The sequence below is a fragment of the Tetrao urogallus genome, assembly GCF_951394365.1.
Source record: "Tetrao urogallus genome assembly, chromosome: 2".
In the NCBI taxonomy this organism is placed as follows: Eukaryota; Metazoa; Chordata; class Aves; order Galliformes; family Phasianidae; genus Tetrao; species Tetrao urogallus.
In genome coordinates, this window is record NC_136814.1 from 19,204,554 (window position 1) to 19,231,162 (window position 26,609).

Sequence of the window (26,609 nt, forward strand, 5' to 3'; positions counted from 1 at the left end):
TCTATTGTTTGTCAGAATTTTAAGTAAATGTCTACATTTGTAATAATACTCCCAAACAGAGTGTTTGTTTTATCATCATATATGGTAAGGTACAATGAACATTTAAATGGGGCAAGGCACACACAAATACCTTCAATTCAGCTACAGTTTTCAAATATAACTCAGGCTACTGAGAGTAACTTTAATTTTTAACTACGTACTATTTCCCACTGTTGCCATCAGCATATCAATCAAGTGTATATTATTCTGGTTTGCTCATTTTATTAAAAGCAAATTCGGAGCACAATTGACTTTTCATTTGTTTAACAAGTGAAGAAATATTTACCCTGACAGCCATTTCATTGTAGAAATTCATCTTCATAATAAAATATGCTGTCTGTGAATCAAGGAAAAAAAAGATGGCATATATTTCAGTTAACACAAAGACAGTGCTCCTATTTTTACATATAAAAGATAAGAATCTTTATACATAATACATAATAAGAGTCCTAGGCTTAGAGAGAATAAAATCAAACTTTGTATTGAAGAGATAGGCTTCCTAATACATAATGCAGGCTTAACCAGAAAAATCTATGGTAGTCAAACTAGGAGCTAATGGAGATATATGATCATAAAATGCTCTCCGCTGAGTTTGATAATCAATGGTGCTCTACTGAGAGTAGAATAACAAAGCAGAAATATTCACAAGTGCTGGTGACACATAGTATTGTATGATTTATTCACTGGGGTTCTTTTAGCCAAAACTCACAGAAACATAAAAGGAATTCATATTTCAAGACGTCTGGTTTAATGAAAAATTCAAAGAAATGCTGTCTTCAGTCGAAATCGTTCAAGGATACGGATGCAGTGATGGAGCAAAATTGTACCTTCCAACCATCTGTACTAAATGTTATGTACTTAGCTGTCTCCCGAGTAATCCTTGGGAATTTTGTTTCATTTAATATTCATTTTAACATCATAAAATCATAAATACAATGATACCATGTTACAGTGAATCCCCTGATATAGAAAACATTTCCTGAAGTCCTGGTTTCCTTCCAATAAAGTAGAATTCCTTTCATAGTGAACGAATCCCCTATTATACTAAGCAATCACTTGGCAGCATAGGTTATTTTAATGGATACATCACTTTAAACTAAGCTTTCACATCTGTTCCGCCCTCTAATTACAAATGCAAAATGAACATAATTCACAATTGTATCATAAAAAGTAAAATATAAGTACTTTGAATGCAAGAGTATGTCCTTTATTTAGCACAACATGCAGCTTTTATGTTTTTCTCATGTTTTAGACACAAATCAAAGGCAAAAGTGCTTTCCCCTGATATTGTGATTTTCTCCCCCATGGCAAACAGGAATTCACTATAAAAGGGTTTCACCGTAATTAGTGTTATTTGAATTGCCTAGTCTGATCCAAAGCAAATTGTCTGTGGAGAGCAGCAGGGCTGGATTATTTATCAACAGTCTGGGCAATTAAGAAACAGTTGGCTGCAATATGTTATTTACAAATGAACACAATGATGCTACTTCATTTTAAATTCTCTTTCTTCATTACATTAAGCAAGGCATAATTCCTGCAGTTTAATTAAGGTGCATTTTAAATGCTTGCTTTAATATCATACCAATCTACTAGTAATAGATACAGGAGTAAATATATTTCCTAAATGAAAGAAAAATGCAAAACTGCTAAATCTCAAAAAAAAACATTTCCCTTATACATGTATAAGCATATACACAAGTACGTTGATGTATATTTTATATATTTGAGGGATTCACATTTCCAAATGTATGAATTAGAATAAATAGCAGGCCCTATCTTCACTTTTGTCTATATAACTACTTTCTAAGTGCTGCTAACTGTAGATATCTAAGCATGTTCTTAAACTCTTCAATTAAATTGGTATAAGTTTGCTTTTCAGCTCATCTTTTCTTTCTTTGGAAGAGAATATAAGAGTTGCAGTACCATCAAATAGCTTAAATATGATAAAGGGTTTCTCTCCATCAGTGATTAAATTAACCAATCTCACACTTTTTTGTTTTCCTCACACTTGAAGGCCTTGAGCGCTTTGGTTTGAATGATTCCAATTCACTGCAGAACCTAACTTATCATCAGTGTGCTCTTTATGTCACTGGTAGTGAAAGAAAGTGGGATCACTTTCCCTTTCCCCCTGAACTTAGAGAAGTACTGAAGAGCTTTGCAAAAGCACCTCCCTATGACAGTCTATTTACAGTCAGCTAGACTGCAAATACACACTTCACACAGACATGACAAATCTGTACCTTATGCTACCACTACTCAACAAAATCAGTCATAACAGGACGCGAATTACACATTCCTGCTTTTACTCAGCGCAGCTCTAAATCACAAGTCAGTCAAATGGAGAAGTGCTCATATCACTTCGTTTCACAGTTTGCTTCTCTTGTGAATTCTGATCTAATCTTGATTAGAATACGACACAGTAAACTCTGCTTTTACAAGTGACAGATAATGTGTTCATCCCTTTTCACAAAAACATAAGCATTATTTCGTGCTTCAATTCAAGTCTGTATTTACATTCTTTCTAGTAAACAAAATATTATCTTTGAATCCAAGGTCCTCTCTTATCCAGAAGACACCTGCTTATGTCTACTTTTCTCATGCTTAAGTGCAATTTCCTGCATTTCTGTTTGTGATCATTGCCTCTCGTCATATCATTGGACACCAATTCCAAGGCTACATTTTCATGCTGACTCTCTGAGAAAAACTATCTCGCTATCCCATCCACATGAACCACCACCACCATTTCCACTACGTAGTCTTTGTATCCTTGAGGTTTATGAACAGATCTCCCTAATAGTTTACTGTAAAGGCTATGATTCCAAAATTGAATCCTTTTGTGTGTAAACTGCTGTGCTACGCTTAATCTTTCTCCTTTTTTACTATTTAAAAACACGCTGATCACTTACAAATATTTTCTGATTAGTGATTAGTGTTTTCATTGCATTTATACAGATAATGCGAGGTGACAATTTCAAAGAACCAGAATTGTGGTTGCAAACAGACATAGAGAAGGAAAAATCATTTGGTCTGAGTAAATATACTTTTTAATAGAAGAAATAAGCGTTTGACTAATTCCTGTTGATCTGGGAATTCAAAACTGGCTACTGAGTTGAAGCTAGACTATTTAAGATGGTTTCAAACTATGTACCATAAAAAACTTTTTACATATACATATTCTTCCAAAGGGAGCTGAAAACAAGCCCATCATGCATACCAACTTCATTTAATAATGAAATGTTAGAATTCCATTTGCCTCAATAGGCGATTTCTTGTCTTTGGGAAGTACCATAAAATGGAGCACAGAGATATAGACTGATTCTTGTTTTGGTGTTTGCCTCGTTTGAAAACTCATCCTTTCCTGCAGGTACTTAAAGACTTTCAAAACCTAATACTACCAATCTAACAAAGGCATTAAGAAACTTCTAGTAGCTCAGTTCTTAATCTAAACTTTTTAAGAAAGAAACATTTTTACCAAAGCTGCTATAATTAGAATATAGAAAGCTCCATAGCTTTGGTCACATAAACTAAAATAAACATAAATAGATTTTTTTTTTATTAAGTTAATGAATGTTAAAAATCAACAGAAGAGGCACTAGAGGAATAACAAATGAAATACTAGTAGTGATGCACATATGGACAGCCAATCTGATGAGCCTCAGCCTTTGTTATTTTCCGCATCAGTACCACTCACATTTCACAATTTTGAATATAATCATTAAAATGATTTACTATCTATGAATCATGGGTACTTTGTGCATATGGTTTGCCTTGTTTGCTGGCAGCAGATACCAATACAATCATTATCAGCAGAGAAATTTTGAAGTGACCAAATTTTTTTGTGTTTAAGAAACAATCACGTCAAACATATTACCACACATTTCATTATCTTGAGTCATTACAACTACTGTTAGCAAGAGTTCAGAGTGAACATCAAGTGATCTTTTAACTGAAAAATTGCATTTAACTGCTGATAAGATTTTTGTTTCATTTTAAAATTTTCCAAATTCCCCCAGTCACTGAGTGTGCAAAAATAAGGGTGAATACAGGGAATGAACTTGAACTTTGTGCCTAAATACAGTTTGAGAACAGACAACATAGAATATAGCAGACTAAAGGGACAAAATTATCTGCTACTTGTGTAGTTTTCAGGTTGGCTTCCAATCAGGTTGGGCTATTCAGTCCTCTCCAAAAAGTCAGGAAGCACAAATTGAAGCATTTGAGGGAAATTATGGTTTTCTTTGCTGATTGCTCTATATCGCTCACTGTCGTGATTCTGTTTCTCTAAATTTCTGGCTAATATTGGACAAATGCCAGAAACTGGATGGATTTGTTGTATAATTTTGAATATGTTTTAAGTGGGTGTGCTTAAGGCTTTATCATAGATTACAGCACAGAAACCAAACTTCCCTAAATTCAAGGACAACATTCAGTGAAGTTTTTTTATTATTATTATTATTTTTTAATTTATTTTAAAGCAGAATCCAGTCCAACTACACAGCTATCTAGCCTTAAATTAATTAAATTAGCCTTTACTTAATTCAATTAGCAATAATAGAAGTGTTTTGGAAGATGGACTGAGAATCACAGCCTGGAAGGATGATATAATTAAGTTAAGCCAGGTAAGCTGGCTTAAATTTTACCGGAAGAGTAAAATTTTAATTAAATGACTGATAATTGTAGGGGAGGAATAGAGAAGTTCTAGGCATACAAGTCTGCAAGCATAAAAGCATAGTTTAGTAGGAGGCATGGACATTAGCCTTTAAGATATGAGTTATAATGCCTCAGCTTTTTCCTTCTGCTTTACTTGTCAGTTTTGACTAAATACAACTATTAAAAATATCCATCAATAGTAAATGACTAACAAGCCAAAATTACTGTAAAATATTCACACAAATTGACAAATTACAGAAGTTAACTACACATTAAAAACTTTACTATTTTAAGTTAAAGATAAATTAGCTCCTTCTTAATCTCCTAAACCTGCTAAAAAGGTTTCAGCTTGTATGCTGTCATATATTTTTGCCGTCTTCCGCTCTTTCAAGGGAATTAGATTGACTGTGATCCGCTGTGTGCCTTAAGGCAGAACCTCAAATACTTCAAGGTTCATTAAGTAAGAAATTTCAGCCACTAAAATATAGAACAGTGCTATGTAGAGATATGAGTTGATATTATTTTCAGAATTAGAGTTTCTACCAGCAAGAACAAACAAACAAAAATCATCTTGAAACACTCCAGTCCTGCCATTAGCATCATGCAGGCAGGCTTCCACATGAGCAGATCTCATTGCTAGATTGGGAATTGATACTCCAGAGCTGCAAACACTTTAGAACTAACTTGACTATCATGAACAGGCTTACAAAAATGTATGGTGTTTTTCATTATAGTAACTGTTAAGTACATAACTGTGTGCATCAAGAATCAAAGTTTCAGCTCCTAAATTTCAAGGCAAGGAAATGAATTACTCTGTACTTTTTCCATAAACATGCAAACAAGATTTATAAACTCGGTTTTCTACCTTAATCATTTTTCTGAAGTATCTTCTGCTTTGATAACCTCTCCACCATTTCTGTATAGAAATCGCCATTTTGGTCAGATATCTAAAATTAAACATATTTAACAATATGTTATTTTGAAAGATTACAACTGCAAATGCATTAATTCCTAATATTAAAAATAATGCATAGTGCTTTACCTATACATACTTCAAACTGAAGGCCACTGCAGACCTACTTCATACATATTTGTGCATGACTGCAGGCAAACATATATATATGTGCACACACATGCTTTACATACTTTTCAACTTATATACATACATTCACATGCATTCACTTTACTTTTGGAAAAAATCTGTTACTGCAATCTTCCATATGTATAAACACACATACTACTTCCATTATCATTACAAAAGATTTATGAACTGGTTGTAAGAATGTAATTTGCAAGACAGCTGGTTCCGTGAGCTTTTTTAACCAACATATCTAACCACTTCAGAACCTGTACTGGGGACCTTTTGTACTACTTACCTATGAACATCTAACACAGAAACCACTCAGTACAGCTACAGTCACTTATTGGAGGTAGGCCTTCCCAGTATATGATTCAAAGCATGGGGGTAATTCAGGAGGGTTAATCAAAACGCTCACAACTGAATATATTGAAATTGTGCTCCTAAGTCCATCCATCTTCAGAAAGAGGGCATTCACTGAGCAGGATCACTCTGTACACAGAGGCAGAGTAAATCCTCTTCTCCACTTACTGATTTACTTTTACTTACATGCTCATAACAATTACGCTGCTTTTTCTTATGTTACAAAAGCCATATGTGCCATTAGGTAGTACAGATGTGTGTTTAGAAGAGCATTTTCCTATAGAATACATCGGTAGAGACACCTGAGTTTTCACTTTCTTCTGCACCACGCTGTTGCCACTCATCTTAGAAAGAGAGGGGCACCAACTACTCTTGTCTGTCTTTGGAGGGGCTTTTGACACGGATGGTACAGCTGATATTCTGTGAAGGGCCAAAATACCTTGTTTCCCTGCTAAATACATGCATATGATGGCTGCATCCTGTGACAACACACATGACAACGGACAACAGATTACTAGTGGTTTGTTGTTGTTTTTTTTTTTAAATAAGTGCAAATAATGGCTGTTCTTGGGAAAAATATTTGTCTTTAAGTGATTAATGCTATTCAGCCTAACAGTAATTTAGGATTGACATAATATGTCTGGGTGATACATAATAATTTGTGATAAGTAAGTGGTCGAACTGAAATATCTAATAACCCCTACCCCTCACAGTCTTAAGCTTTATAAGGATAGTGAAATTCAAGTAAATGAGTTGGACCAATTGGGCTTACATCCATGAAAAATGAAGGAGTCTCCTGGGAGAGGAATCAACAACACTTCCAAAAAACTTATCTAAATGTCATATATGGCATTTTACAGACCAAAGTAATTGTTTATGATATCTGTTTTACAAATGGAGAAAAATATGCAATGAAACAATTCAAAAAATGACTTGGCCAAATTGAGCAGTGGAATTTAATTTTCTACAATATGAATTCAGTCACCAAATGCTCAGTAGGCAATTTTTTTAAGGTCCACAGTAACTGAGACATGAAAAGTCACTGCAAAAAGCATATCTGAGGAACATCCTCATCTCCCCAGTCACACCGAGATCTCATAATTAATACTTCCTATCTATTAGGACCTATTAGTATAGTGTTGGTGGGACTGCTAATTCTATTCTAAAAGTTTGATTATTAATTGGTATCAAAACAAATTGAAGTTAGTCACAGATAACGGGAAAGACTGGCAAATGCGTCCTGATGTGTAGTCATCACAGATGGGTCTCTGTAGCATGTATATCCAAAACAATTATTACAACCTTTTCAATATGTGAGGTTGAGAAGTGAGTACTACTTGGAGTGGTGGGGCAGGTGACAGAAATAGGACCCAAGGCAATGGCATGGAGACGTGTCCAGGCAGCGCCAGGTTGGGGATTAATTAGGAAATGGTTCTTCACCAGAAGGTGATGAGCATGGATCAGGCTGCCCAGTGGTCATGGCCCTGAGCTTCCAGAGATCAAGGATCATTTGGACAATGCCCTCAGACATAGGGTTAGAATTTCAGGCGGTGCTATGTGGAACCAGGAGTTGGACTTGATGATCCTTGTGAATCCCTTCCAACTTGGAGCATTCTATGATTCTATTTCTGAAGATGGACTGTTTCTGTGCTACTTATTAGCTGCATATGAGAATCTTGACATTTTAATCACATTTGTTCTGAAAATCAAAAAATTTTTAGAGTAGAGCATACGTTTTATTCATTTGATAGATTTTTTACTTTTAAAAACATTCTCATTTTATTAAAATCAAGAAATACCATGAGAAATTTTAGAAAGAAATTCAGAAATGAAACACAGATTAAAATATGTCTAGCACACTACCTCAGATAGGCTCGGACTCTGCATCCTCGAAACCAGCTCTGAATTTTGACAGCAGCTTTGTACACTGTTTTTCTGTCTTCATCCACAGATCTGATAATATAAGAAGGAGTAGTTAGTTATAGTAATCATAGAAAATATAAGAAGTAGTAATACTTGTTAACATAACAATTCACTACCAAAACAGAAAATTCTTTCTAATTATTCCTTACTGTAGCTTGTGATCTTTTTCACTGGATTTTTGCATCCACAACTACAATTATATTTCCACATACTTCAATATTACTGCAGAAAAAAATAATTTAGTTTAGCCGTATAACATCAAGATAACAGAGTTAAGTCTCGGGAAGAGAATTAGTGACTCAGTGATAGGCTGTACCCAATTTTAAAGATTTTAAAATCAGTACAGAAAGAAGACTAAATAAAATTGACATATAAAAAGAAAGAACTTTATTAGGATTGGAATATAATGGAAAAACAGAAGAAACTGCGTTAGATCAATGCATGAATGAGCTCAAATTATGCTACGACTTAGTACAGAATTAAAATGATTTTAAAAGGATATAAAAACTAAACATCACTGTATGCTACTGCAATCTTAAAGCATTAGAACATCTAGATGACATAAGATTTGCAAGAGTGCAAACCTTATTCTCATACAGTACTGAATACCCATGTTATATTATGGGCCTCCTCAGTTGTAGCTGAAAAATACAGATAATTCTTTATTAATAATTAGGCCTGAATTATTACAAAGCCCCCACAGCTGTGTATGAAATTGGGTAGCTACAGAGATATTAAATAAATTAACTACAGTCAATGTCATCATTGTAAATACTGAATGTTTATTAAGGATAAAAATTTCATTAAGGAGATCTAATTTTAATACATTTTTTTATGAACAATACTAGAAGTTTTATTTGTATATTGCCTGAACAATGATAGAATCCGTGGTGACAGATATCTTGTCACAGACTTTTTTAATGAATATGAGCTTATATTACAGTACAAATGCAGAAGATTTAGACCTTTTAGCTGCTATCTTAGGAAGGAATTAAAAAAAGAGAAATACTGAAAAGAGGAATAAATGACTAAGAAAAGGTGAGAGACTAATATAAGAGAAAAATATTCACAGGAAAGAAATTAGATGCAGAAATTTCCAAATTTTGGAAGGCTTGTAATATCAGGATATGAAATCTGAATGTAGCCTAATAGGAAAAGGAAGGCAGGAGTTAGAAACAAATCGTGTAAGTAATTTGGACAGATTCCAAAGAGATGATCATGGGGATCTTTTTACACAGAATTATAGTATTCAATGCAACAGCTTATTGAGTCTCGACAGGACTTTGCACAATGGGAATTCAAAGATGTGGATTTTGGAGATAATGTAAAAATGAAATTGGTGTGTGCTGCAGGCCAGAAAGGAGGGAGCAAAAGGAAACGAAGTAGAAAACATGCTGGGACAGCATTGACTAGCGTAGATGCTAAAGGAACTGATGATGAAGTGAGGATATAGAGAAAGAATTTGTTTTTAAGTTACTTGAGAAGATAGGTGATCTACAGAGATACTGGTCAGGCAGATGAAAATGCAAGATAGACTTGGGTGGAGAACTGATGACCTCGAAGTGATCTTCAAGAACTATTACCTGTCGAAGACTTATGTTAAATTAGGTAGTGCAAGCGAAAAGCACGTGCAGAAATGGGGCGAGAAATACAAGCAAAAGGGCCTCATCATAAAGTTACTAAGTAATCCCAAGAGATAGTCGCTGCTTGTCTTCTTCCTGTGACTTGCTCTATTAGGAGAATAGTGATTGTGACAAAGCAAAAAGGCACATAAGGAAACTTAGGAATCTATAAGAGATTAAAGATGAGAGTTTTCAGAGAGTTTATTACAAGTTCCAGTGCTGAAGGGCTGAATCATTTTTATTTAAGCAGGTCCAGAACAGAGTTTTTCTTGCAGTTTAGTTTCCACTTTCAACTGGCCTTGTCAGCAAATAAGTGGTTTGGAGCATAAGTTGTGCAATATTATATCTGCCGTCCTGATCAGATTTTGTTGCAAGACATTCAACTAGCCTTGAAGAGTCAAAAATGCTTTTCAAATACTTTTTTTTTTTTTTAAAGATATATTAATGGTCAAAATCTGACATATAGATATTACAGGACATAAAGTAAGTCGTTGACAAAATAAGTGTGCTCACTTGTATATTCTAATGTTTATCGTGACAAAGTGCAGGCCTAATGCCTCTGTGCATTGTGTTATAATTGGACAAGACCTTCCCTAGGAAGGTACTTTCCCTAAGAAGACAGACAGTTTAGGAGACCCCATACTCTGACACAAAATGAAGTTCTGCATAAAGAATGACAGGAATATGATTAAGATCAGAAGAACAGCCAGGTTAAATCGATTGCTGGTCTAACCACAATCAACAGGTGGGACATTACAGCCATCGGCCTGCCCTGATCTTTAATGGAACAGCTGTAGAGTCCTCAAAGAGGAAATGCATTCTGAAAGATAAAGTTTTTCTAATTTGGGGTTTACTTTCAGGCACTTCAATTACTGCACTCTGCCTGCAGCAGCAATTTCTAGCAAGAATACTTAGTTTTCACCAGGGTCCCATTAAGTCAAGTTGCTCTGGAGTTTCTACATGTTCTACAAAGTTCTGCCTTTAGGTTTTGACAGATAAGTAAAGAAAGACATGTATATTTATTTGGTTTTGTTGTTTTTTTTTTAATCTGTTTGGTACACGTAGACCTAAGCCATTTAAGCTTTACTCCTGGAGGTACTTGGAAACAGCATAGTTAATACAAAAAAAAACCCAAAAACCAAAAAAAAAAAAACAAAACAAAACACAACCCCAAAAAAACAAACACCCAAAAAATAACAAAACCAAGTACTTTGCAATCTCTACTCTTCTGCACTTTCTGATGCTTCAGAGAAAGTTAAGTCTTTGGGAAACCTGATATTTCATGGCAGAATACTTCAAAACTGACTTCGAAAAGTGCTTTTTAAAAATACCACTGATTTCTGTATGAATACCATTCAACCATGTGGCTAATGAATGAACACACAGATTACCCACACTGGTACTCAGAGCTTCCCAGATTTGGCAATTTTAACATATCCATTACTGTAAGTAGAATAGGTCTGCAGCAGAAATGAAAGCTGTGGTCTCACTTTGAACAAAATACTTCAGACTACTGCAAAACTGACACACTTCAATGCCCACAGCTTACTTGTTAAATTTAAAAGTTAAGCAAAAGATCTTCACATTTATGTAGCATTCACATCTTTATGTCCTTCATTCATTGTGCTCAGCTGAACAACCATTTTCAACTGTGTTTATGTATAATGAAGCAAAATGCTGAGAGGAACATTTAAAAATATGTCATAAATAATTTCATCATCATTTTTATTCCGAAAATGCAGAGTATGTCCAATGATTTAATGGGGCTGTGCTGTCTATAGAAGAATGCACCTCTGACTTTGTCTCATCATTGCCTAAACATTCCAAGGGGTTTTACAATTTCTGCCACTTCACAAAAGCAATGAATATGGAACTGGACTATTAATACTTTAAACAGACATGAAATCAGATGCAGCATTTTAGGGACATGGTTTAGTGGGCATGGTGGTGATGGGTTGGCAGTTTGACAAGGTGATCTTAGCGATCTTTACCAAACTTAATGATTCTGTGATTCTATCAAAATCTCTGAACAAATTCTTCTGATTTCTTTCAAGGTTTTACTGACAGCCTTGTTGAAGAAGTTCAAGATTTGCACACTAAAGAACAGAGATCAGATCACTGGTCAACCCTTTAGCTCAGCAGGAGTGTTTGAAGCCTCTCATTTAAATTCTCAGATGAAAATGTCTGAGTTTTAGGAAGCTGATGGATTATAGCCCATTCTTAAAAGCTTATTCTCAAGAAGATGTGCCAAAAACAAACACCAAAAACAAACAAACAAAAACCACCAGACATCAAGCATGCTGCCCGCTAATGGATTTCCATGTCTGGCTCAGCCTACTCCTTCTAACCTGAAATGTATGAAATCCAAGAGAAGTCTGGAGATGCTCAAGGCCAGGTCCTGGGATGAGGTCCTGGGCAGCCTGATTTAGTGGTTGGCAACTCTGCCCATGGTAGGGGGACTGGACCTTGGTCTGTAAGATCCCATCCAACCCAAACCATTCTGATTCCATGATAAGAGAAGGTTATATAGCCAACTGCTGTACTGCTGCAACACTATGAACTGGGGTTCAGCAAAAGAACAAGTAACAGAACACTTCATATATTAACTTCAACTCTTAACTTTTAGTAATGTTACAGTTGTGTTATTGATGCTATTGGTGCTGTAATTCATTTCTGAAAGAAAAGCTGCATTAAATAGTGAAGAAAAACAACTATCCTAAATATGTGAGTTTTAGTGTTAACCGTGCACTAATAAGTACAGTGCATTTGGCTTTACAGTACAAATTCACATAAGTAATAAAGTAGGTTTTAAATAAAATAGGTCTTAAAACACCTCATTTCCTAAAACATTTCCTAAAATGTGACATGTTACAAGTTGTCTGCTGCCTTTGCTGTCATAAAACCCCTTAGAATCCCTGCGCCAAGGAAATGGCAACAGGTGGCCTGGGCAGACGGTGCTGCCCAGAACAGGTGTCTCTCTCCTTTGATGGAGAAACATCAAACCTGTCATGGGTGCTGCAGAGGACCGACGTCCAGAACCAAAAGAACAAGGGCCAAAGTCAAACTCCATGATCTGACATAGCAGCAAGGCAAAATTTCAAACACTTAAGCATCTGTGGATCTTAAGCATCAGCTCTCTCAACGACTTTCAGACGCTTAAAGTGAGTAAATAAATAGATAGGTAAACAAATAACCGGACCCTTCAGGGAACCTGCTGCTCTCTTCCTTCGGACCGGCCGGCAGCACTGAGGGGGACGGTAACGCCAGCCGCTTTGGGCAGGAACAGCCGCCATCTCACAGCCGGGGCTGGCAACGGTACAGGCGGCCCCAACCCAGCGCCAGGATGCGCGTCCCATCCCGCTGGTGTTACCTGTTCTTGAGGAAATACTCCTCCCGCAGCCGCGAGAGCCTCGCCTCCAGCCGAACCAGCGAGGCCATGCTCCCCCCGCCCTTCCGACGCCACAGCCGCCATGGCAACGGGACCACACCACTCTGCAAGCCCGCGGGGAGGAGCGACATATCCCGCGGCTCTGCCGGCCAAGAGCGGAGGACGCAAGGACGGCGAGAGCGTCGCGACGCGGGAGCCGTGAGGGACCGTAAGCACGGCGCGGGCTGTGGGAGGGCGCGTGCGGCGGTGCGGATGGAGAGGGGGAGAGACGAGATGGTCGCGGCCGCCTTCCTGCCGCAGCCGCGGCCGCTTCCGGGCTCTCATCATGGGGGACTGAGGAGCAGCGCCGGTCGCCCGCGTCCTCCCCGTCCGGCCCTTGCCGCCAGCCCCCGATCCCCGTGGCGGCTCCCCTCGGCTCAGTCTCTGCGAAGCGGCGCCAGCCTCCCTGGGGAGCGGCCGGGGCAGGCGCCGGGTTCATGTTCCGGGTCGCCGAGCCCAACCCGACCCGAGCTCCGGCAGCGAGGAAGAGCTGGTGAGGCCGGGCCGCGGGCGGCGGGGTCGCCGCTTGGGTGGGAGGGGAAGCGCCGAGGGAGAGCCGTCGCAGTGCCGGGTATGGGGCTCAGCGCCGGGACTGGGGTGCCCCGGGCTCGGCCTGTGTCCAGCCTCAGCGGGGATTTGTTTTTCACCGTGGCACGCCTGCCGAACGCCTCACCTTTCAGTGTAGGCTGCCGGGACGTCCAACGAGGTGTGGATGCTCTTCTGGGGCCGTCTTGATTCAAACCGAGAATCAACAAGTGTGGCTTTGGCCAATGGCCAACCACAGCAGGTGAAGCTACGGTGTGGTTCACGGGTTGTTTGTTTCCAGATGCTAGGGCAGCACAGGGCAACAAAAGGCAACAAAGCTGTGAAGGGTTTAGAGCACAAATCTTTCGAGGAGTGACTGAAGAAACTGCAACTGTTCAGTCTGGGGAAGGCTATTATTGCTATCTACAACTGCCTGAAAGGAGGTTGTGGTGAGGTACGTGTTGGCCTTTCCTGCTGGGTAGCAGCTACTGGATGAGAGGAAATGGCCTCAGGTTGCACCAGGGGAGGATCAGGTTGAATATTAGGAAATATTTCTTCTCAAAAAAGAGTGATAAAGTACTGACGCAGCTGCCCAGGAGGTGGTGGAGTCACCGTCCCTGGAGGTGTTGAAGAAATTTAGCACTGAGGGAAATGAAGAAATTTAGCACTGAGGGACATGGTTAGTGGGCATGGTCGGGATGGTTGGAGTAGGTGACCTTAGTGATCTTTCCAGCTTAATGATTCTCTGAATCTTTATTAGCGCAGTGACTCCATCTCTATTATTACATCTCTAGTCTGTAGCAGAAGATGGAAGAGTGAGTTTTGTTAACAGGCGATGGAAATTAAAAGGCTGTTTGAGGGGAGCCTTGATGAAGGATCACAGTTTTGCAAACCAGGTTCCGTTTCCTTCACAACCAGCTTGTTTTAATCTCTTGCACAGTATTTTTAGTGTTTTATGTACAACTCATGGGGAACTTACAGTTGATTTCATTTTCACTAATGGGAGTGGAGAGGTGTGTGATGAGTTTTGGTTTTGTTATTTGGTTTGTTAGTTTTGTTTTTCTTGAATGTTGATGATGACTCCAGGCCTGGCTTGAGTCTTGGCTGCTTTTTCTAGAGAGAGTTTCTGTATACAAACATCTGCAGTTAGAGTTCCCAGAGCTTCAACAAATTTGCCCTTATCATTGTCTTTGTTTCTTATATGGGCATGGGGAAGAAAGGAGAGATTGGTTTAGCACTTAATTTTTTTAATGTAGCAAACTCCACCACTTCATGTGATAACATCACTTTTTTTTCCTGGGAGTATTTTCATGCCTCTCACATTTTTATAGGAGAGAAGGCTTTCTAATTAGGATTGTACTTGCCTGGATAGCATATAGTTCTAGAAAACTTAAGACTAGTGATATTAGTATATGTATTTGCCTACTCTAACTTCTGTTGATATAATGTGTAACACTTCAGAAAATGGGGTGTGTTTTTCTGGCAAAACTATATTTATTCTATACTAAAGCTGTATGTAGCAGAAACATGGCTTAAGACCTTCCTAACTTGTATCTTTCCTATGAAAAAGTTTTCATTATAAAGTCAACCTGTCATTTGTCTTTAAGTTTTATTCTTTTCTGTCCATGTACAGTAATTTAGTTCCTGAGGCTTTAAAATCAATGTTCAGCAAAACAGGCTATGGGATTTCGACATATACTCCTGTAGTTATCCTCAGACAGCAATGACTTTGCTTGTCCAAATACACTGCCCAGAGAAATTCAGTACTGAGAGAGTTATTGATGCCTTGTAATTTATAGGACTGTTAGTTTAGTAGTTCTGAAGGGAGATCCATTTAAAAATTCTATCAGTCCCTCAGAGTTGCACTTTTCTTATCCTTGTTCTGTAAGCTGTCATTTAAAAGAAGCCTGTTTGATTGAAATGTAGCGAGGTATTTTTCAACGCATAATACTTAATGTAGAAAATAAAGAACTTGATCTTAGTAAAAATGTTAAGGCACTAAAAAAGCTGACAATTTCTGAACTGCTGTAGAGTAGAATTGTTCATATCTACTTTGAAGCCAAAGGTTTTTCATTTTTTCCTACAAGCACCTATGACAACTCAGGAATAGTTTGCAGTTTGGATACTTACTGGGCACTCTGATTCTTCCAGCAATGACTTTGATGGTACAGTGTATTATCACCATTTGACAGTTCATGTGATTCTCCACCTTGACAATTAATTAATGAAGTCATACATCTGAAAAGGGCAAGCATATCAGTAAATGGCAGCAATAGTATTGCAAGAATTGCTACCTCTCATGATAAATTGCCCCAAATCTCATTTCTGGCTGACCAATTCATTTGTGTTAGAGTGTTATTAAATGTCAGCATCTTTCTGACTGTATACCATTGCCCAGTACTGAATACTTCTTCACTGTTAGATATGAGTGGAGAATGTTGTTAAAAAGGCTTGAGAGTATTTGTTGTTGCTCTTTCTTAGGTAAGTAGCAATTGTACGAAAGCCAGAGGAACTAGATACAGGTTTGTCTGGCCTTAATTTTTAGGGGGACCAGCGGCATAATCAGCTGATGAAATTCCATCATTACTCATATGCTAATAACTTTCTCTTGTGTAGGTCAAATGTAGGGGAATTCCTAAACCACATCTAAAGTATTTTCTCAAATGCAAAGTCAGGACTGAGAATTGACTTTTAATGTGCAACTTCGGGAATACAATGTTGTTTGTACAGATAACCATCTAGAAGCCATGTATTTGATATCAAAACTAGTTCACTGAAAATTCCAGCGAGTGTAGTAAGTGTGCAGCTGTAAATGTAGAACTATGACTTAACTAAAATTTCATTTTTTTGAGGCCCTTCTGCACTTCTGATTGTTTGTGAAACTGATTTATATAATGCACACGCATCTTCCTATAGAAAGAGAGTTTCTGTACCTCAAAGATGAACTGTAGCCAGGGATTTGGGGCTTGTTTTTCTTTTTTTAGACATAGGTGTACATCAGCGCAGTGTCCTGACTTGTCTCAAGCATTCTTGATTTTGTACCTGTTCACAATTTCTTATGCGAAACTCAGAATAATTGTTTTCTGAGGCATAATTTTTGTAAGTTTGTTTTGACATTTTCAGATTTTATAAAATTTATTAAAATGAAAGTTACATTTGAGTTTCTTTGGTCTGCATGTCAATTTTACTCTGAATTTCCTGGCTCTTAGTCTTTGCAGGAAGCACTGGGCCAGATTCTTAGTAGTGGAGGAGTACAGGATTCTCTGTTGCTTGACTGCTAGCTGCTCTGACTGTGATGGTTGTTGCTACAAGAGTGGGGTGCATTTGGGTCATTGTGTAACTTTTGCAAACCTGTGTGTGCTGTGGAGAGCGCATAAAGACGTAGCTAGACGCAGATATGGACTGTATGCTCTGGGTCCTCCTCTTGGGGATGGCCACTTGGTGGCTGGTGGGTTTAAATAATGGAAGCCTGACTTCTGTTTCTTCTATATACAGCAAGTGTATTTACCATAATATATTTAAAAAAAAAAAAAAAAGTCAGTTATTTCCTTGCCTGCTACAGTATCTTATTAGCTGTTTACTATTTTAAACTTAGTTATGTTGCTCTGATATGATTTCTGCTTCATGCTTATCCCTAGAACAGTGATAGTTCTTCAGAATCAGTAAATTCTCTTGACAGGGCAGTGAGATTTTTCATTTACAGCATCCTCCCAAGTGCTTACATCTGTTCACTTCAAATTTCAGCTTTATGCAGCATTGAAATATCAGAGAATGGTCTGGGTTGGAAGGGACCTCAAGGATCATGAATCTCCAACCCCCCTGCCACATACAGGGCCACCAGTCTCCCCGTTTAACACTAGACCAGGCTGCCCAGGGCCCCGTACAACCTGGCCTTGAACACCTCTGGGAATGGACGGGGCATTCACAACCTCTCTGGGCAGCCTGTTCCAGCACCTCACCACTCTCTCCATAAAGAATTTCCCCCGTCAACCAACCTAATCTCCCCTCCCTCAACTTAAAGCCATTTCCCCTTGTCGTGCAGTTATCTACCCTTTCTAAGAGTTGACTTCCCTCCTGTTTGTAGGCTCCCTTTAGGTATTGAAAGGCTGCAATGAGGTCACCCCGCAGCCTTTTTCTCCAGGCTGAACAAGCCCAGCTTGTTGAAATAGTGGAGGTCTTAAAACTATTGTTTTTAGAAAATAAATTCTGAGGTGAAAAAAGGCTTGAATTGATACCTGTTTGCAGATAAAGGAGCAGTGTGGGTACAACCGTGTTACAAGACATCAAGGAATCCATATGAGACAAGATTATATAAGTCTGGTTTTATAATCCCAGTGTGCAAGGGAGCACTTGATTTTCATGTTCATTTAGCTTGTGATCAAGGTTGATTGTGAAGGAAGGATAAATCATGGATCTGAGGAAACTGCTTTTCTTTGGATTTGTTATCAATGGTTACTTTTCACACTTGATGAGACAGATATGGCATAACTTCTGCTGCAAGGAACACTTTGTCTATTTAACAGGAAAATCTATAGAACTAGAAGGTAAATGTAAATACAGCTGTCAGTAGAAGATATTACCTCTTCTTAAGAATTGTGAAACTGTATTAGCTCTCTTGTCAGTGTGTTAAATGTTTGTTACATGTTCCATGATCAGCCAGAGCTCTACGTTGTATGTGTTAGGTGGGAAGTGAACAGAAAGTATAGTTGATTTGCAGTACAAAAACAAGTGCCTAAGTAGTAGTGCTAATAGGGATTAATGCTACTACTTAGTACTTAATGGAATCACTACTACTTCGGTTGGTAGTTTCTATACTGAATGTTAATGCTATAGGTGATCTGTGCTAACTGGTTTGGAGTAGGTAAAAACTGTTACGTTGTTTCCTGCAACCAGAACTTTTATGGTCTGTTCTGATAAGAGTAGAGAAGAAACGGGTCAGCCTTGAGTGAACTATGAGGAAATTGCTTCAGATAATTGTAAAGGTCAGTGTAGGCAAGGTATATTTTCTTATAGTGAAATAGAATCTTCTCCTAGTGAGGACATCACTGTTTATTGCTAGCTATGGGCTGTTGCTGTAACAGCATTTTTATAGCCTGCTGTGAGTCATGCTAAACTACAGCTCAACTTAATATTTTATCTATCACAGTATGTTGTTCTGTGTTCCTTATTGCAGTCTTTGAAATGTCTTGTCTTAGAGAATGCAGTTGCAACTCACGGGTAATGTCTTTAATACTTTTTTTGTCTGATTCCCATTATCATAGTTGTTTCTCAACTTATTTCAAACACAAATATTTTTGTTACAGCAATGATTAAAGTTTACTGCGTGGGGTTGGAATGCAGCCTTGACAGCTGGTTGTGATCAATGCAGAAAGCTGCAAAACTTGGTTTGCCTGATAAATAGTACAGAAGTAGCCATATGCTCTTTAATTTTAGAGCAGTTGAACAAAAAATCTGTTTCCAGACAAACATCTGATTGCCAAGGAAGATCATAGCAAGAGAAAGGGGAGCTCCAGTAAAATTAGAGAGATTTCTTGTTTTCTTCAGAAATAAAGTTTTAATGTGAGCCACTGTCACATTGAAAGTGCAGTGAGGTTAAGAAGCTTAAGTACAATGCATTGTGGTAAGGACTCCTGCTACAAAAGAAAAAAGCAAACCCACCCCAAGCAGTAAGAGAGAAGCTTCAGGAACCAAAAGCAAGAATTAGTATAAAATCAATGTAATGCTGCATACCTGCAAGTCAATTCTAGATTGACTTTCATTTCTCTCCCTGAATCTTGATAATTATTGCTTCATTTGAAACACTTTTTCTGCTATGTTGGTGTTTCTCTTGTTTTTGAGAGTGTTTCTGTATGATTACGGAGATTTTGATTCTTGGGAACCAAGTGGGTTAAGAACAGTTGTAGAGAGTTTGATTCTTGGGAACACAAGGATTAAAAACAGTTGTAGCAGTCTTCCAGAGCTTTTTCATTTCTTACAAGATAAAGCAAAGATTCTCTTGTACTAAGAGACAAAGAAAATGTTAGGTTAAGTGAGAATAATGGGACTAGAGATTATAGCAGGTTAGAAAAAGATACAAAGAATAAAAACAATTGACAGAGTAGTTTCAGGAGTTCAAAAGGACTTTGTGTTTTTAGCACAGCTTTTGGTCAGCTTGCTAGTGAATTTTTAAGTATATGTGAAAACTGTGTAAAAGGAAAATGTATCGTTTCTTTAGGTAAATACTTTCATTACTGACTTGGATTTGTTTTTAAGTGTACTCATCAGTCCCTCTGTTAATATTTAGCGTTTGTATGCTTTTGTGTTCCTAACTATTCACTATTACTGTCTAAGCACCTTTAACTTTGGAGTTTGGGGTGAATGAGGGAACTTATATGCTACGCATACAGTGTTTCTCAATATCTACAACTCTGTTGATGTGCATAGATAACTACTTATTAATTCTGTCATTAAGTTGCATTTCAAAACCAAGAATCTTGCTTTTAAACATCCTGTATAAAACTTACAGGCAGTCCTCCATGTTAATCCATTGCCATCCTACTGGTGTCTTTCCAAAGGAGAGCCTACTGATGGAAGTTCTGTAGGGCGGACTGGGAAGGATTTGGATCTCAGCAGAAATACAACAGCATTTGTAGAATAGACAATCAGAGTACATTGCCTAAATGACTTAAATGATCTTACGTAAGATTGTTAATAGTTCTTTTTTTTTTTTAAAGATTCATTTGTTGTTGTTTTTGTTTTGTTTTTTTTTCCTCTTGGAAAATATAGGCATTTCAGTAGGACTATGGAGGAGCTGGTTCACGACTTAGTCTCAGCACTGGAAGAAAGTTCAGAGCAAGCCAGAGGAGGTTTTGCTGATACTGGAGATCATTCTCGAAGTGTCTCTTGTCTTCTGAAGCGGCAGGCAAGAAAAAGGAGGGGACGAAAAAGGCGTTCATTTACCACCCATCATCCCTGGGAGACTGGTCACTGTTTAAGTGAAGGTTCAGATTCCAGTTTAGAAGAATCAAGCAAAGATTACAGGGAGAATCATACTAACAAGAAAGACCACAGTGACTCTGATGACCAGTTGTTGATTGCTAAACGCAGGCCTTCCTCAAACTTAAATAACATTAGAGGCAAAAGACCTCTATGGCATGAGCCAGATCTGGCTGTGGACAATTTAGGAAACAGAACTTTGCGCAGGAGGAGAAAAGTGAAACGGATGGCAATTGATCTGCCATCAGAAGTTTCTAATGCACTGACAATAACTCAACAGCAGGATAACAGAGATCAGGAAATGGACAATGACAATAAATCACACCAACATCAGGAGTTTTCGAAGAGCAAAGTGAAAAAGAGAAAAGTAGCTGCAGTTCGACAAGGACCTGAAATCTTGGATGAAGGAGTAGTAATAGAAAATGAAGAAATGAACCAAGCAAATAAGGACAAAATGGAGTATGAGGAGCAAAAGGGCTCAGATGAGAACATGAGTGACAGGTTATTTTTTTTCTTTTTACGGAAACTTTAGATAATATTTGTTTGCTTATGTTTCTATCACTAATATTGGAAATATTTGTGCTTTTTTCCTTTCATTTCAGAGTTAAATTGCTAGTACAAGTGGCATCTGTTTAACAATCTTCTAGGATTGCTGATGTTTTTTGTTTTCTTGTTTTTTTGACATAAGTTTGCAGTCCTTTAATACAAACTAAGCTGAATTGATCAGGTAAATGGAATCCAGCATAAAATAGTCAGGTAGCAGAGGAGTAACAAAGTAATAGTACGTCATAATTGTTTCAAGGGTAAGAATGACAGAATATAGAAACAATCCTGTTTGTTGTGGGTTTTTTTTCCTGAGTGTTTCAACTGGAAACAGTTCTCATACACTCTCACAGGCAAAAATTAAGATTTTCCTAATTTCTAGACACTTATGCTTTGGCTATCTCTTCTTCAGAAAGGCTGTCAGTATTTAGGTTTATCTTTTAGACAGTATGTTCTTCTGTGTCACGGGCATAAAAAGTCTGCAGCTTGCTAAGGATATACATCATTTATGAAATGCATAAACCAATTTACAGTTCAGAAACACCTGAGCTTGCCATTAGAAAAATGGGGGAATGATGACCCTTTGACAGTACTCCTCATCCATCCATTCCAGACAGCAGGCATACTACAATGGTAATTGTTTTGGAAGTACTATTTTGACAACACAGTAAGGTGTGAGTCATTTTTCCACCTTACACAAGGGACTTTACCTGCAGGGCCTGATAAGCCTGATTATGTTCATCCTGTGTGTCTGCTTCTCAGTACAGAACTGTCAACAAGAAAGACTCCTATTAGAACGCATAACTTTAATCTAATGTGTGACAGAACTACTGTCTCTGGTTGTGTTTTTGTTGCTTGTTTTTTGTTTGTTTTTTCCCTCTGGGCATTTTGTCTACAAAATGTTGAACAGATTGGTTACAGTATAATGGCAGTATTGATAAGTGTCTAATTCCAATTATTGTCTGAAAAGTTATTTGAATTGCTTATACATGCTGGCATTGTCTCACACCAGCAGATCATAAGCAGTTGAAAAAGTAATGTGAATCTTTACTTCTAGATAGTGTTCCTTATGTCTCAGTTATTAGAACAGAAGCAGTACTACTTGGCAGCCAGTTCAGCTTCAGACATCTCACTTCTACATTGAAGTCAGAGGTATTGCCTCATCAGGGAGCCTTTAGAACACTTCCCTCTCTGATACAGGGAATTTGCCTCCCTCAGGGTCAGTACCTGAAGACCAATGATTAGAAACCTTCCTAGGAGCTGGGAACCGTTGCATGTTTCATCCTGTGTGCATATGTCACATCTTTTAAGTTTTATTTTTAAAGTATTTTCTTACTGTTGATTCCTACTTCTTTTTCTTTGAAGTTCAGGGCTCAGTTTTCTGGCTCTCAATGCCGGTATCTAAGTGATTCTGGAGATGAATCCTGTGCAGTTGGTTCTGAGCACTAGGAATGAAATTTGTGATCAGAGCCTGTCTTCCTTTTCCCTTTATCGTTAATGTCAATTTCAGACAAATTTGGTGATATATGGAGTTCTGGAAGATATTTTAATTCTAATTAAGCTTTTGTTGGTTTTGTTTTTTGGTTGTTTTGTTTTTGTTTCTGGGTTTTTTTTGCTATTTAAGTTACTGAAAAGAGAAGAAGTCTGAATGTTGCTTTTGAAAATGAGAGCAGTTCAACTGAGTCCTTTAATGCAGGAGATGCTTACCCAGCAGCATGCCAGTTGGTGCCCAGTGACTGCTCAGTTTTGGGGGCAGGATTAATTAGTAACCACTAGGCAAGGGGACAGTTTGCTATTAAGAAAATTGTTTCCTTTTCTTTATTTCCACAAATGTGTAGATAAAGCTGTGAAAGCTTCTTCAGTATCAAAAGTGTTCCTGCAAAGTTTTTGCTTGCTATTTTTCATTGCTGAAGGGAATCTGTAACTTTTTGTTTATTGACTGCCATGTTGCAATTTTCTCAGGTGGAGTTCCTGCCCTATCTAACTGTGGCATGAGAATAATGAACACTGTTTGCTGTTGGATATGTTAGTGTTGTATTGTTTGTGATTTGATGGTTTTTGTTTCTATTTATTTTTAAATAAATGAGAGGGGAAAAGTAAACCGGCTGGTCCTTCAGTAAGAATAATTGCACAATGAAAATGTTGTATTAAAATGAACGAACGAACTGTTCCCAGAGCAGGGAATAACAGGAAAATTTGGTGGGGAAAAATGAAAGAAATACTGAGGCTGCAAGGATTTCCTACCTTTCATTGTAACTGTAGTAAGTGGACTGGAAGGATCCGTGTAAAGGAAGTCTTTTTTCTTTAGAGAGATGTGTGATGTAAAACTGTACACACTAAGTGTAAGGCTAGTCAAGCTGTCTGTGCAGTGATTAAATTGGTTGTGATTGTTAGAGAAAAGTTACTAGCACTCACAGCATCAGAAGGCTTAAGTCTTGGTCTCCTTCATGAAAGATAGTTACAATATCTACACTTGTAATGTCACCTTTCTTCTGCTTAGGACAACTGTGCAAATTAAGCACTTGAGTCTCTTTTGTGTATATTATATAAAAGATGTATGTGTAAGTTTTGCTAATGTAGTAAGAATATATGTAAGCAGAACATGCAGCAATGATTAGGAGAACTTCCATCTTCAAAGTTACGTACATGAGAACAGAACAAGAAACTTCATATTGCTTATTGGCTCCTTATACCATATTGTTTCACATTGTTGGAATGTTTTCTGGTGAGTAGAGGTGTAAAAGGAACTTGTGCTTTGTTTACACACATAGCTTGTGTGTAGTGTTGAGAGTAACTGCAGTATTTGCAGCTTTAATTGGAATATATGGTGAATTGATTATTTGTTTTGCCCAAATTGCTTTATGTTTCACTGTAAGTAAAACATCATTAACTTTTGCTGAGATTACTTCCTGCTCTAGTCAACAGAAAGTAAATAAGTGATTTAGAGAAATCCCTTGTAGGTGAAACTCAACAAATCGTAATCCGCATTATTAAAAGGAAAGAGAATATTCTAAGTTTTTAGAGATGTATGGAGTATTTTTTTTTTTTTTTTTATTTTTTTTTTTATTTTTTTTTGCAATATGTGTACAGTAAAGTATGAAGTACATTGCTTCTGTTGGTTTTGGTGTTGGTTTTTTTTTTTTTTTTTTTGAGAGAGAGAGAGAACTTGCATGCGTGTTGTATGCAGGCATTCTGATTTTAATGTTCTGACAGAAATTGTGGAGGAGTCATCTGTACCTTGTTTTCTTTTGTGTTTTTTTCTTGTGAACATTTGGTGGTGTTACAACCATTGACCGTACTTTCTCAAGATAACTTTTATTTTTATATATTTTGCTACTGGTGCTGTCAATTTTTTTTCTTTCTCAGTGACACCATAATATATTGTGAATCCCTAAGCAATGCATTTTTCAGATGATTTGCCAGTGATATTTAGAAAGATAATTTGTATTTTTTCAGATTCCTGCAGTTCACATGCTGAAGGAAGGCTTAGGTTGCTTTTGATTGAGATTTTTCCTATTTTATTGAGCAGCGGTTTTCCAGAATCAAGCTGAATTGCGTAGCATAAGAAAGGAGCAGTGAACATTTGATGGAAGCACATAATAAAATGCATCAATTGTGTCAGCACCTCGTAGCAGTCACATCTGGCCTACTGTCAGGGTACCATTAGATTCCTGTGGTTTTATGTGCCAAAAATAATACTCTGTAGTTAATGGAACTAGGATATTTGCAGTTTGATTAAAAATAATAATAATAAAATCCTATTTTCTTTCTGATCTTTGTTGTGCTTAATTTCCATCTGAGCACAGCCTTGTCTCCTTAATATTTTACGACTGAAGGATCAATTGTTCTTTTGATCTTTTTCTTTCTTTCTCTTATTACAGTGAATCCAGCAGTCTGAGCAGCAGTGATGCTGGTTTGTTTACCAATGATGAGGGAAGACAAGGTATTGAAACAATCTTTCCTTTCACCCCTCAAACAACCTCAGTTGAAATTCCATTAAGTGTTACAAGTTATTTCATGAGTTAATTACTGTTTGAATTGCTATTACTATTTTAATGAGCTGAAATAGAGCTTTCGTTCAGGGATTTTGAAATGTTATGAGAGGGCATCCCAAACCCTTGACTTAATTTAAAAAAATTGAAATATCAAAAATATAGATAACATAAAAATATTTTGAAGATATTCTAATTATCTAAACTATTTTTTAATTCTTTCAGTGCTCCACTTTTCTGACAAGACAATGTGATCATAATACTGCCTTTCAGGCTGTTTTTGATGTGGCTTATTCTTTTTTTCCCCATGTTCGTGTTTGTGTTTTGTTCTAGAGATGACAATTACTAAACCACCACTCAATTTTATCAGTCTGACTGACAGCAGATGTACCCTGTTTTAAGCCTCTCCTCTCTGAAGAACTTGCATTTAAATTAAAATGCAGTAAAGATTTAAAATTTCTTTTAATATACGTGATCACATTATTATCTGATATAACTATTGAGGATAATGGTCTAATATTTTGTTTTTTCTTCAAGTTTTCAAGTTCAGTTTTCCCTGTGCTATTCTAAGTGCGACTCATTTAACCTTCACAGTGCTAGCATATTTGCCAAACTCACAGTTTAGGAGCTTGCAGTTTTTGACAATATAAAAAGATAAAGCAAAAAGAGTCGCTCAGGTAACGAAGACTTGCTGTGTTATTGATTCTAAGTGGATGGTATTGGAATCTACTGGGTCTGCTCCTAAAGTAATGCCTCTTGTTTTGTTACATTAGCCCACAATGCCAGAGGTGGATGTTGGTGGTGTGGCAATAGAATTTGAACCTTCCCACCAGTATCCCATTATATGTTGTTGCCGTGAGACGGATGGCAGTAGAGGGGCAATCTGACAAAATGGTGTCTGACATGGAAGTGCAAATGAAGCAAAGAGGTGGAATTGAATTCTTCCATGCAGAAAATATTGCATCCATTGACATTCATCAATATTTGCTGAATGAAGACCGAACAGTGAATGTGAGCACAGTGAGGCAGTGGGTGGTGCATCTGAGCAGTGGTGACAGCGACATGAAATATAAGCTATGTTCTGGATGGTCATGCAGATTTTTACAAGCACAGCATGCAGGCTGGTGGTGGTGTCTGTGCCGAAAAACGGTGTTTTGTAGCTCTATCAAGTAGTGTTATTGTGTTCTTCATATCTGTTGTAGTTTCCATGGAAATAAATAGGAAGCATTACTTCTGGAGTGACCTATATTTTTCTTCTGTTCTTCTGCAGACTGCTTGATTTTGTGCAAGAAAATAAAAGCTGGCATATTCTGTAGTAGTGCTTTGTAGTAGCTTCCCATCCATTGGTACTCCCAGGTCTTTTTTGGCAGCGCTGTGCTCAGTCCTTTCATCCCCCAGTTTGTATTGGTAATAGGGGTTGCTTTGACCAGGTGCAAGATTTTGCATTTGGATTTGTTCCTCAGGGCCTACTG

General features: G+C 37.6%; 2 protein-coding genes across 2 annotated transcripts in view; one reads left to right on the plus strand and one right to left on the minus strand.

Moving 5' to 3' along the window:
- Positions 1–13,113, minus strand: part of SPATA17 (spermatogenesis associated 17) — a gene marked incomplete at both ends in the record, with an annotated part of 89,061 nt that extends 75,948 nt beyond the window's left edge. The window contains 4 exons of the mRNA XM_079549968.1: positions 326–376; positions 5,555–5,636; positions 7,994–8,083; positions 13,046–13,113. Coding sequence (XP_079406094.1) covers positions 326–376; positions 5,555–5,636; positions 7,994–8,083; positions 13,046–13,113 — 291 coding nt within the window. The remainder of the gene's footprint in view (positions 1–325; positions 377–5,554; positions 5,637–7,993; positions 8,084–13,045) is intronic.
- A 426-nt stretch (positions 13,114–13,539) lies between these two features.
- Positions 13,540–26,609, plus strand: part of GPATCH2 (G-patch domain containing 2) — a gene marked incomplete at both ends in the record, with an annotated part of 97,189 nt that continues 84,119 nt past the window's right edge. The window contains 3 exons of the mRNA XM_079550820.1: positions 13,540–13,595; positions 20,393–21,103; positions 25,027–25,088. Of these exons, the coding sequence (XP_079406946.1) occupies positions 13,540–13,595; positions 20,393–21,103; positions 25,027–25,088 (829 nt within the window). The remainder of the gene's footprint in view (positions 13,596–20,392; positions 21,104–25,026; positions 25,089–26,609) is intronic.